Genomic DNA, 13,716 nt, shown 5'->3' on the forward strand with positions numbered 1-13,716 from the left:
CAGCCTGGACGCGAGTAGATCTATACCAGTGGGACTCTTACTTTCTCCAAAGCCTTGAAAACCTTCCAATCTAAACTCCGTTAGCTGCTGTCGCAAAGAGTCCGCTGCCCTGTTGGACGACCCTGGAAGATACTGTGCCACAGGTGAGATTCCTTGTTTGAGGCAAACTTACCATAGGGTCTTTGATAACTCTCTCACTGCTTTTGATCTCGTCCTCCCCAACTTGCTGATCTACCTGAGTGCCGTCACATTGTTCACTTTACCAGGGTTTGAAGTGAAAATAAGCCTGCAAAAAGCTCCTAACACGAAGGGCCTTACTACGAGTTTGGCGGTCCTCCTGTCGGCCTGCCACTGCCGTGCGAACAGGAAGACCGCCAAGCCCATCAGGCGCCCCCTGTCGGATTACAACTGTAATTCATGGTAGGCAGGCGGTGCTGCAGCAGTCTCACAGCGTCGGCAGTATAAGGCTAATAGGTGAGCCTTTATTGCAGACGCTGCTGTGACAGCACTTGCAGCACGTTCCTGCATGTATGCCACACCATGCAGGAACTGGGGTGCAATTCCAGGGAGGTACAACACGTGCCCCCCCTGCATGCACCCCCAGATCTGGCGGGGACCCTGTTAGGGCCCTTTAGTTGCCTCTCCAGCACCCTTTTCATGGCAGGCACACCGCCATGAAAAGGGCGGTGAAAAGGCAACTCATAATATGCTCTGCGGTGGCGGTAGTGACACCGTCAGCATATTGAGACCGCCAGAGCAGCAGCATCCCTGATCCCATCGGAGCCGGTGGTCTTGTGGCGGTCTGATCGCCACACTCAAAATACAGCTGGCAGACCCGCAGTGTGTTGTGGTCGGACTGCCCCCACGAGTTCGGCGGTCCGGACGACCACCGTCCTAGCAATAAGGCCCTTATTGTGCATTGAGGACTCCCTCCTAGACCATCTTCCTTCATTTGAAAAGGTGCCACACCTGCTCCCCCATCCCCAGAGACTTGCATCCGATTCATGACTAGATGTAGGAACGTAGGGATGATGGCGATCTGTTCCAGGCGTCTGCATTGGATAGCCACTAATCTAAGTTTGCTTTCGCTTCTGTATCTAATGAAGCCTCTTGTGAACAACCATGACTTCTGTTATAGGATGCCTCATTTTTAACCTCTGGAGTGCCCTGTAAAAAAGGTGCCCTGGGAATGTCACCTGTAGCAGAGTTGCCTATATAATCTGCAACATTTTTAAATGAAGAAGACAACACTTATGAGATAGAATTTGACACTGAAGTGTCCAAAACACACATAGATTTCTTTTAGATATTTCCTCCTCCAATTCCACAATATGCTCTGTATGGTTTTTACCGGCTTCATTTCCCACGGCTGCTTATTACCAAACCCCGGGGAATCAATTGAACCCCCACAGTAGTTTAGTATGGCTTTCAAATCTCATGGGAGAAATACCCTTCCCGTTAATTGTGGTCTCAATAAAATAATCCTTACACTTTTCAAAAGATATCGGCCCTCAATACATGCATGTATATGACATTTCAAGAAGTAAAAAAAAAAAAATCAGTTTTACTTTCACAAAATCCATTTTTTTTCCCAAAATGATCCTATTTGAATGAATTTTTATTGCAGGCACACAAACAGGGAGACTCCCGATCTCGAAACCCCTCACCGCTGCAAACATTTAGAGCACGTGTAACAGACGCCCATCCCCTTCGCAGGCCTCTCTCCGATGATAGCAACAAGGTAGCTTCCTGCTACTTCTACCGCACATCCCACCTGTTATAAGGTATCCAAACGGATACACTGTCAATGAAACTTGACAACAGGGGCAACACTCACATAGATCCCTTGCCACAAAGTATCCATTGAAAACAAAGGCCCAGGAGGACAGCAAGTGCTTTCCACTAACATCAAACTCTAAAAAACACAAAAGAACACTCTCGACCACATGTACGACCATTTAATTTTGCGATTTGCAAATTGCGATTTTTAGCGAGTTGCAACTAGCGAGTCACTAAATTAAATGTACTAATGTGTCTCGCAATGGGGTCGCAAATTACCTGCCTCATTAATATTCATGAGGCAAGTCACAATTTGCAACCCGTTGGGAATGGCAATGACACAGGGATGGCGGCCGCTGGGCCTGCTGAGACAGTAGACTCCCCTGCCTGTGTTTGCTTTTCAACCAAGCAATATATTTTTTTTAAAGCAGCCGTTTTCCTTAAAGATTTCTCATTTTTTAAGGGCAGGCATTCACAAAGGGGAAGGGGTCCTTCTGGGACCCCTACTTGAAGTAGGTGGTAAACTGCCGCATTCCGGTCCCAAAATAACCCTAACCCTAGTTTGCAAGTTGGTAACAGGTTACCGACTCACAAAATATGGTTGGTGCATGGCAAACAGCTTTTTAGCAGTCGCTAACGGCCTGATTCTCCATTAGCGACTGCAAAAACAGTCTTATATGTGCCGATCTATTACTTTATCACTTCTACAACAACACCAAGCAAAAAAAAAGTTATTGCAACAACAAGAAAAAAAAAAGTCACTTTTGATTAGTGCTGTTTATACTGAGGTTAATCGTTCTGTTTGGTGCCACTTCCTGCCTTGCCTGGAAGTACAGAATTATGGGCATTGCAGTGCATTGAAGTGCGGTGTAAATAAGCAGGGAGAAAACAGACCTTATAGTATAAGCCTCATGTCTTGTAATAGAACTGCTGGTATGTTAAGATGCACAGAGTGTTCCCACATTTGTGTATAATGTCCCTTATTCTTATTCTCAGACATCCCCGGGAGTGGCCTTAGGTATAACATGAGGTCAACACATGTACACTTTCTTGTTCTTTTTTATGGAGTAGATTATGCAGTTGTATGCGGATGCATTTACACCTGACTCATGCTATCTGGGTTAGGCATAAGTTATGTTTTTTTTTTACTTATAACATACTTGCACATACTGGCACCCCAATTCAATACGTACGGCACAATTTATCAAGTTGTGGTAACCATGTTTACAGGGAAAATCAGAGGTAACGTGATGACCTCATATTTTTTTCAATTTGCAGTAAAGTTTTACCTGCATCAAAACTGAGAAATCTGCTACCAACATTTCACTTGTGGTACATGTTGACAAAAATCTGCAGTGATTGTTTTATCACATATTACATCACCTTCTCTAAGTCTGTTGTAAATACCAAGCACTAAGTAATTACCACTAATGATACCTCCAGGTTTACCACAGTTTCCATCTCCAGCTTCACTTTGGGATTAAACTCACTTTTTTGCACATGCCTAATGGCTTTTTTTAATCTATAACAAAATTTTCATAAGTCCTACTTCGCTTTTTGATTGTCTATTTGGTTTTCTTCAGGGCGCGAATTCTCAAGGTTGTTGCCGGCTGAACCGACCTCTTTTTACATTGACGGCCTGGAAGCCAACACAGTCTATGTGATAGCGGTGTCTGCTCAGATCGGGAGCAGGGAGAGCGCTCCAGTCACCTTGACAGCCAGGACAGGTGAGCGACATCCTTGTCAATACAATAATAGTGTCCCACCAAATGTCTCATAGAAGGCCTGATTTTGTAATGGGACTTTTTTGAAATGTACATATATGCTGCGTTTCAGGCGAAACTGCTCCTTCTGACACTCAGGTGTTGTTATTTATGTTTCTGAATATGGTTTTCTGAAGAGTGAATGTGCTGGTGAAAATAGACACAAGTAGCACATAAAATAACAAACATCAAACATCAATAGACTGATGCAGAGGTAATAAAGTTTCAATGTAAGAGCTGCAGGTGCCCTTCAGAAGTGTTTCACAGCCATTCCCACCGTTGCGGGGTCTTGCTCAGTCCGGTGTTACGGTGCTGTACCCGGATGCTTTCTTGGAAGAGGGATGGGCAAATCCTGGCCCAGGAGGTATTCAGAAAGTCAAACTGCCAGGATCTCTTCACACACAAGCTTTAATGAACATAGAGACATTAGACATGGAAACGTGTGTCGGCTGAATTTCTGGCACAATGATTTACCTTTTCATCAAATGCTCACCAACCACAATAGACTGTTTCAATCATCTTTGTAATACGAAGACACTAGTTGGGTGTTTTGTCATGGGTGTGACTCCATCACATTTAAGAATTGATTTTAGGGATGACATTCAGTTTTTTTTTTTTGCTGGTTTAAGTTAATCCTGTATTTTCCTTGTGATATTTTTCTTTTCATTTTTACAAGATAAGGTATTATGTCATCCTAGAAGCTTAGGGCAGATTTGATTTCAAAGCACATGCTTTTACTAGCCCCAGCAACCACTCACTTGCTCTTTCTTGCTGCTCCCCAGTGGCTTTACCTCTGAAGAGCCCTAGGAGCCCAGCGACTCATGTGTTGGATGTGCTGCGGCCATGGGGTTACTCCTTCTCCACTGCCATTATTTATTCCCTCTCTGCCCTTTTGTGTTGTTACCACAGACTCCATGTTGTTTTGTGGTTGCAGTTTGTTTAGTGGTTTTAGTCCCACAGCCCTGCTCGCTGTTGCTTTTTATTTTCCCCAGTGAGGCCACACCCTCTGTATAAAGTACCTTTGCCCATTTGTGCATGTTGAAGAGGCCATTTTGTGCCAGTGGTCACAGGCTTATTTTCTTTGCCCCCAGTACACTGCCTCTCCTCATCTGCCCTGGCCATGTGGGTCACCTCAAGGTCGGCCTCAGTGTAGACTTCCAAATTCTGATCCCTGGTATGTGACTTCTGGTCACGTGAGTGTGTTACTGTTCAATTGTGGTTCCGTCTAGATTCCGTAGAATGATGATGGTAATGTTCCTCCGGTGTGTTCCACCAATGTCCCTTTTTTATGCCTATTTTTGTCACCTCTGGTTGCCTTTCTTCTCCTCTCTTTGCTCCATCTCCAGCAACCGCTGACTGAACTCTTTCCTGTGCCTCTTTAGGAGATGTGGCTGTGGGCAGAGTTACTAACCTGCGAGTTACGGGAAGTGAAGACACCAAGATCAGGATTGCATGGTCCGCGGTCTCGAGAGCCACAGGATACAGAGTGACGTGGAGACGAAGTGATGGTGAGCCAGACCTCTTTAACACTAGGCTAGAGCTACACTTCATTATATTTTTCTTATTTTCAGGCTTGGGGAGGATGTGACTCTTCTGAATCAGGTGTGACACATTCTGTGCTAAGCACTTTCATCCTTCACTTGGGGGAGGGATCCGAATGAGGGAGATGCTCTGTGGAGCCAATCAACTCATTCCAAACCAAAAGATGGGCCAAACAGAAGAAGGGAGAGTTCAAATCGAGAATTTAGTGTTTATGACCATAACTTGAAAATGAAAGAAGCTGTTTTGTGTTTTGTAGGCTAATTTGCATACGACTGTTCCCCGTCTGTTGTGACAAAGTGAGCATAAAAATGGAGATGAATTCGACTAAGAGTAATTAACAGTAGCAGAGATTAATTAGTGCATACCACTTATAATTATTTTCTTAGACTATTTTGTATGAGCAGTGTGTAAAACCTAAATTTACACTAGCGTTCTTGGGACATTATATCTCAATAAAACAGGCAGAAGACTCCACAATGTGCGAACACATGAATTCTCTAAACTGACCCTTATTACTCAGCTAGGCTTCAAAAAGGCATTGCACTCGGTCGAATGACCCTTCCTCTAATCAGTTGTAAAACACGTGAACTTGTTAGTATACTTTCGCAAATGCGTTCAACTACTCTACAGCAGCCCATTGGCCAGGGTAAGAGTCAATCAGGCATTATCCCAAAAGTTCCTGATACAGAGGTGTTCTGGATAGGTCTGCTCTTGTTACCCTCCCTCTTTGCTCTAGTAGCCGAGCCATTGGCCGAATTGACCAGGCGTGATGCTCTGCTCTGGTGGTTAAGATGGGCCGAAGGCTCAGACGACTGCATCTCTCTGGATGTAGACAATGTCCTATTGTTGCTTGGCTAATACATATGTTTCAGGTTTACGGGATGTATCAGGCCTAAGGTAAATCACCATTTTTCCCGCTGGTGGAGCCATACAGATACCTCAACATCCAGTAGGTGAAAGGCCCCTTCACGTACCTGGTGGGTGCAGGTGTTGATAGTCTTGGATATTTGCTGGGGGGATATGAGCATTGCCCCCACACCCCTCCCAGCTCATGGCCAGGGGCCACATGGCATGCTGGAGCTCACTCCCCCTAAATCTCCTGGGATGTATTGCTTTACTTAAGATGTTTGCTGTTCCCTAGCTGATGTATACCCAACAGAACTATCTTTACAAGATGCCACCCTAATGATTCACCAAGTGACAAACTGAGATCCATAGGGGAGGATCTCCTCCAAGAGGTGCACACAAAAAATATATCCAGGTGCCACTGTGTTGGGGTCTCGGAGCGAGAGATATGCAACTCTACTACTGGGCAGCACAAATGCTTCCAATCAATGACTGGATACTTGGGGACAGGGACAACCCGGCCACCTGATTGGAAGTAGCTGAATTTCAAGACTCTGCCCCATGGTCATGGCTCTATGACACCAGGATGCCTTCATGAGTATCCCTTTCACAGCCATCACTATTGTATGTTGGCACAAAGCCCTAAAGTGCATGGGGTGTGCCACAAGGCTCACCCAGGAAACACCCTTATGGCTGGGGAACTGGTTCAAACATGCAACACAGCTGAAAGGGTTCCAGAGGTGAGAAAATTGGGCATTTCGAAGCTCGGAGATTTGTGGACACACAGGCACATTCTTTCCATTGAGCAATTAAACACGGAATACAACCTACACCAATCCCAGTTTATCGTCTAACTGCAACTGAGACACGCTTTAGAAAATATAAGGAATGCTTCCAACCTGCTCTCTGAATACAACCTATCTGACCCCAAACTCACGCTGGTGAAAAGTGGGTAGAAGGGCATCTCGCATTTGTACAAGGCCCAAGTAGTCAACACATCTGATCCCATGGCACCCTTGCGAGAACGCTGGGTCTCTGACATAGGAGAAACCAACGAGGAACACTTGGTAGAAGCCAAAATGGTAGCCAAGCAGCTTGTGATTTCAAGGCATTTAATGTTAATCTAATTTAAATACCTCCCAAGAGTGTACTACACACCCCATAGGCTATGGAAGATGGGAAGGGCCCTTAGTCCCAGGTGGCTAAGATGAAGACATCCCGTAGGGATCTGGTTCCACATCATATGGGAATGCCTGGTCATACGGATCTGCTGGAAGAGAATACTCTCTGTGTTGGAAGAGGTAACAGGGAGTGTTCCCCGGATGGGATGGTCTTCAAGACAACACATCTTGGTGGGTATCGAGTGTGTATTGGCCAAGCGGGACATAGCCATATACTGGAGATCCAGAAGGCCCTCTTCATCCAGGAGTGGATAAGGAAAATGGAGTTTTGGGCAATAGCTGAGCAGGCGGTCTATAGATTAAGACAAAAATACACCACAATATGGGGACCCTGGAACAACCACTTTCACATTTCGTGAACCAGGGGCGGCCAGTGGGCCCACACCCTGTGATAAGGACCTGCTCTGCTACTTGTTTGTCATCCGAAGTGGTAGTGGGGGTAAATGTGGTGGGGGGATCCAACCCTGCGGAGTTCTTCTAAAACAATGCAGGGTGCTTCTTGTGTCTAATGCTGTTAAAAATGTACCCGATTTATGGTTTTCTTACTGCAAAAGCAATAAAAAGGATTTTAAAATACAACAAAAATAAAACAAATACAGATAGAAGACATGCTTTCCGATCGTTAAGGGTTAGTGGTTTGTTTACAAAACTGAAATAGTAGTTTGTGAGCTAGGTACAACATGTGCCACTGCTGACCAAAAATGTCCCTTATTTTAGTTTTATGGTTTTGGGTTATAAGGTTATATCTGTGGGCAGATCCCAAAAGACCAAAGAAAAACAATACCCCAAATTCAGGTGTCCTAACAGACCTATGCCTCCAGCTAAGCAAATTTCTTTCAATCCACAGGTATCGAGGTCTCTAGGACAGTGACGGGCAACATCTTGTCTGCAGAGATCACCGATCTTGAGCCGGAAACAGCCTACACGATAAGGGTCGTTGCCTTAGTGGGAAGCAGGGAGGGAAGCCCAACTTCCATCAGTGCCCGAACAGGTAAGTCGACCAGAGAGTTGAAGGGATTGGCATCACCCAGGGTACTACTTTAAAATACTTGGAAAGTGATGCAGTGATGAGCTGGGTTATGCAAATACTCATTGCATTCCAATTTTTACCTCAAGGAATTTCACAGTTGATTAACTCCACGGATGTGTAGAGCATGGAGTGTCCATCTTAAAACACTTCTTTCTAGGGATGTCATTCAGGCGGATTCTTAATGTGTCCAGATCACTGCTGGCATGACAAATTTGGGCCACAATTTTACCTAAAATAGTCTAATGATAATATATTTTATAATATAATAATTATTTTATATAATCGAATAATTCTACAACACTGACAGAAAATTGGGCCATGTGCTCATTTCTTAACTTACCAGATGGTTGGAAATACGTTTTTTGCTCCAAAAGTGTCACCACACACCACTAATGTAGCTGGCAGGGTTAGGCAGGCGTCCTTTTATTATGGCGATGCTTGTAGAGTGTGGATAGTTTTCTATTTTCCCCTGTTGTGGGTGGGAGCAGGGGTTTGCCTAGGCTGCAACACAGCAAAGGCATGCCTATGTCCAACACAAAAAACCTATTCTGACGAGTGGAGATGGTGCGTATTAAAAAATAATATACTATTAAATGGACTACGTTTTCTTTCTATTCAAGTGCAGGAAACCCATTATCCACTGAGAACCTAAAGGAACCCAGCCTCTTTTGGAAACATTAAGGCTGCTTACTTCATGGAATGTACAAGTGTATGAAATAATTTTATGACTTGCACACTTCTTAAAGATTTAGAAGAACCTACACCGTGATTGGTGGGAGAGGGTGCAATTCATTTATTTATTTATAAAGTTTTATATAGCGCGAATATGACCACCGGGGGTATCAGAGCGCTTTACAATATATGTGGCAAGAGGGTACATGTAAACAACCAAGAGTAACCAAAGAGAAGGAATCATATACATGAAATATGGAATTGGAGCTTGATCTAGTATTTTAAGTGAGCTTATTACAGAATTATATTATAGACTCCACCTCCATATCCCATCTCAATACATAGCTGGATCGACACTTATTTTCACCAAGAGATTCTCCGTAGAATGGGCATAGTCTATACACTCAGTGTCATACAGGAGCAGTGCCCAACAACTGTGCATTGTGTGAAGTCTGACGGTCTAAGATAAATATATTTTGTTTTATGTAGTATATATTTCTAGCCTTGATCCAAGTGAGGGTGAGAGTTAATGGAGCTAATGATTGTGGACTTTTCCCGATCAATGCTGAAGCCTCAATAGTTGTCGGTTTTCTTGTAACCAATTGTTCTGTAACAAATAGATATTCTCTTAGTTATTGTATTTGTCATGTTTATGATTATCCACACAAATGCTCTCAGCTTCTCTTGACCATAATTTCAAGGTCCCCACTTTAGTGCCCAGGAATTTAGAAAGGTTCCCTTGCTCTTATAAAATGTTTTCCTTTATGTGTCATCTGTTTCCTGCATGGCCCATTGTAGTTTTCCCTATGTTAGCCTAATTTTGCACATTGTAGAGCGCATTGTTTTTTGTTTTGCACACATCACTATATAAACACGCTTGCTTTTGTTCCACATTATATCTTCACACAGAACCTGCGCATGTTTTTGTGTACTGTTCTTTTCTTGGATTTAGTCTTAACACCACAGACAAGGTCAAGCAACAATGTCCCTACGGGGTCTGCCAGTAATCCTATAGATCTTTCATATATAATCATATGTACTCATTTAGCTTCACCAGCAAGGTAGAGGAATTTAGGTTATGCTGGCTTATAAAAGTACAGGGTTTTTCGTGGCTTATGGATTATTAACCATGCTAACAGTATTTTTAGTATGCATTTGTTTTCTAATTGTGGCACAAATACTGCATTTTAGAGTAACATAGTTTAAATAAATATTTTAAACTTCCTTTGTGTCTCTTGTTTATCTTATTGTGGACGAGTACGAGTGAGAGAGCAAAAGGGTGTGTCCTGTTCCCGCGATTCCTGAGAGGGTCGAGAGTGTTGTGTTCCGGGGTGCCAATTCACTAGTTTCTCTGGTGAGGTTAGGAGGGCAAGTGAAGCACTATAGCTAGTCGGACTCTGGCTCATAGGTATTGAGGTGGTATGGTGACTCACTCTCTACATACTGATGTTCTATAGTCCGAAGCATAGTTCTGTTCCTGAGCAGAATCCCTGCAAAGGATGGTGACTGTACATGTATTTTATAAGAAACCATCCTGGCTCTTGACTCCTACCCAAAACCACAATTATCCCCACTTTCCTAGCTTGACTGTCAAATGGGCCATAACAGTAGCCTCTATGTGCCATGCTTATCCTGAGTGTTATATACAGTGTCGAAGGCAGGGCTATCTTGAGGCATTATCCATCATAGGTCTCTTAACTTCCTTCTCACAGTTTCCCAGTAATTGGGCCTGACCTTCCGCTATGAACTGTTCTACATATTTGCTCTGCCCATCTTCATCATATATTAGTACCAGAGAGGTCCACAGCTTGATTCTTTTTTCAAGTCCAGTGCCAACCATTCAGGGCCGTAGAGTCAGCCAACCTTATATTACCCTATCATTTGCCTTGACGTTCCCTAGTGCAGGTCATACCTACTAGTGTTGTTCAAACTGAACATCTCTGAGATATTTGCACTTCATTTTGAGGTATGTGGATAAGACTTTAGTGTATAGTATGTCAATCAGAGCAGCAAATTGTGGCGAATGAACCTCTACCTTTCCCTCAACCTTAAAGATTCTGGTCACTGTGCCGGTATTTCCCATCACTACTGTGTGTGTTTTGGTGGAGTAGAAGGCGGTGTCTGAGTTGTAGGTGTTCCAGTGCCAGTGGGCATGTATGGTATGGTGTTTGTAGCTTCTGAAAACCACTTGCTCATGCTCCAGGACTATTTGCGTCTGTGTCACAACCACTGTCTTGAGTAGATTATGTGTCCTATTCCACTGACATCTATTACAAGCTTTTAATTTTCTTGTGCAGTGTGCAGGTGTGTCTCTACAAGTAGCACATTCCCAGTGTGGACCCTTATGGCCGATTACGATGCGACCCATAAAGACTCCGACCGCAGGGCCGCATGGTAATAGGCTACTCGGTTTCCTTACTGACCGTCTCATTATGATAGAGGCGGTCGGATAGGAAACCGGCCGTTCATTCCGGCTGGCTTCTGATGTGCTCGGAGAGCCCGTCCCCCAGTTGGAAGCTGGCTAGTAACCTCAAGGGCGGGCCTTTCTGCCCTTGAGATTACGATGCACGTATATGACATGGTATCCATGCTGGCCTGTCTGACATAGAAACCATGTCAGAAAGTGTGTTTGGGGGCCCCCAGCAGGCCCCCTTTTGGTGCTCAGCCTCCGGTTGGAGGCTGTTGATCCCTGCATCTTGGGCAGGCACCTTGAGGTGCTTGCCGCGGGGTGCAGGGGTGAACTGTACCTCCCATTTCACTATGGAGCATTCATTATGGCCAGTTTACGACCATAATGCATGCTCCCATAGTGAAATATAGGAATGTGACCGAGCAGTGTTCGGTCGTATTCTAATGAGGTGGTCGGGACCGCCGACCGGGTGTCCGTCAGTCGGTCCCAGGACTAAGTCGGTGTTGGGCGGAAGGAATTCAGCCTCACATCATAATAAGGATCTCAGAGTCTTCTGACTTTCTGACTGAGCTACAAATAGATTTTACATTTTGAGTCTAGGACTGAAATCCTACTGTACATTTGTTTTTATTCCTGATGAAGCTGGGGGCCTTCTTGGACTAGGACATAGATCTTGAGGCATTCATCATTTTGATCTCCTGTCATTTGCCCACTGCAAGATACCCAGTTTATCCTATCTTCTGACGTCTGAACAGATAACATTCCATTATTTCCGAGTACTAACTTGAATCACATAGCCCCCATTAATCACATACATCTGCCCTCATGAATCACATAAACTTGCCCTTATGTAACCCATTAACACTCTTCTGCTCCCAGGCAAAACTCTGGGTTTATTTTTTCAAGACTAAGGAGGGGAATGAGTAGCCGTGTTTTCAGCTAGGAAGCATTGATTGAAACAAATGAACAGAGACTGGGTTTAAATTAGGAAGGTGAGCTAAGGCAAACTAAGTGGCTATGTTGCAGACTTATGATGCTGGTGACGTAGGTTCTAACCCTGGCTAGATGTGCAATGTAAGTTATGCGTAAATGTTGCTTTTTGTATTGCCCTATCCATGACTAACCAGTTGCGGCAATGATCTGCGTAACCATTCTTCCTCCTAGAAGCTGATGCACTGCTGCGTTATTCTGTAGAGTTTGCAAAATAAATGCATTGAATGATATTCGCTGGGTGCGGTCTGGGATGCCATTCATCTTGTGTCTCATAGCATCACAAGGTGATAGATTCCCTCTAAGGGCATATCCCTAAGACTGGACTCACTTCTCTGCCATGTTGCAGCCGGTGCATGAACGATGTGATAATGCTCAAGGCTCTTCTGTCTGATCCAGTGTGTGCGCTTGGAATGTCGCTGTCACTCTGGAGTACATCATCCCATCCGAGGTTTGTGAAGAACATGAAGACCAGATGCGAAAGAGGACTCATTAAAAGGGAGTTACGACACAGCCATTGTAACCCCCAATGAGAAGAAACCCAGTATAAGAGGATGCACCTTTATGTGGACAAGTAATCCAAGATGGTGGTAATGTTAGTCTGATGGCCTGGAGAAGGCTCCGTGTAACAGAACCATATATTCAATGAGAGGGTAGTGGGTGCCTGGAAGAGACTCTTAGCAGAAGAAGCCACAAAGAATAAATCAGGCGTAAAACCCCTACAGCAGCAAAGGAACATAGTAAGCCACAATTTCTTTTATCAGAGTCAGAGTCAGAGTCAAATTTACTTTATTCGGCTAATTGTAGCCATCAAAGTACATAAAACAAATCAAATCTGCAATCGATAAGAGCCATAAAATGATTATTATTAATCTTCATAGGGTCCTGCCCGACTCAAAATTCATTATCCACGATAGGACAAGGTACACTCCTTCAAATAATGCCACAGTTCATACAAAAATGGAAATACAGACCACTAACACATAATTAAGCCTGGGAATAAATAAATAAATAGAATAAATATATAAAATACAGTTAGCCCAGCATTAGTCTTATCCAGCATTACATATAAAAAAAGCATCTTGTCTGCAGAGATCACCGATCTTGAGCCGGAAACAGCCTACACGATAAGGGTCGTTGCCTTAGTGGGAAGCAGGGAGGGAAGCCCAACTTCCATCAGTGCCCGAACAGGTAAGTCGACCAGAGAGTTGAAGGGATTGGCATCACCCAGGGTACTACTTTAAAATACTTGGAAAGTGATGCAGTGATGAGCTGGGTTATGCAAATACTCATTGCATTCCAATTTTTACCTCAAGGAATTTCACAGTTGATTAACTCCACGGATGTGTAGAGCATGGAGTGTCCATCTTAAAACACTTCTTTCTAGGGATGTCATTCAGGCGGATTCTTAATGTGTCCAGATCACTGCTGGCATGACAAATTTGGGCCACAATTTTACCTAAAATAGTCTAATGATAATATATTTTATAATATAATAATTAT

General features: G+C 43.9%; 2 protein-coding genes across 2 annotated transcripts in view; both read left to right on the plus strand.

The window, feature by feature from the left end:
• Positions 1-8,204, plus strand: part of COL7A1 (collagen type VII alpha 1 chain) — a 291,474-nt gene extending 283,270 nt beyond the window's left edge. The window contains exons 20-22 of the mRNA XM_085624371.1: positions 3,363-3,506; positions 4,925-5,050; positions 7,959-8,204. Coding sequence (XP_085480497.1) covers positions 3,363-3,506; positions 4,925-5,050; positions 7,959-8,155 — 467 coding nt within the window. The 3' untranslated portion in view covers positions 8,156-8,204. The remainder of the gene's footprint in view (positions 1-3,362; positions 3,507-4,924; positions 5,051-7,958) is intronic.
• Positions 8,205-13,297: 5,093 nt separating this feature from the next.
• Positions 13,298-13,716, plus strand: part of LOC146797369 (uncharacterized) — a 401,286-nt gene continuing 400,867 nt past the window's right edge. The window contains exon 1 of the mRNA XM_085624372.1: positions 13,298-13,404. The gene's annotated coding sequence lies outside the window, so the exon portion shown is untranslated. The remainder of the gene's footprint in view (positions 13,405-13,716) is intronic.

This window comes from Triturus cristatus, chromosome 9 (genome assembly GCF_964204655.1).
Source record: "Triturus cristatus chromosome 9, aTriCri1.1, whole genome shotgun sequence".
Lineage (NCBI taxonomy): Eukaryota > Metazoa > Chordata > Amphibia > Caudata > Salamandridae > Triturus > Triturus cristatus.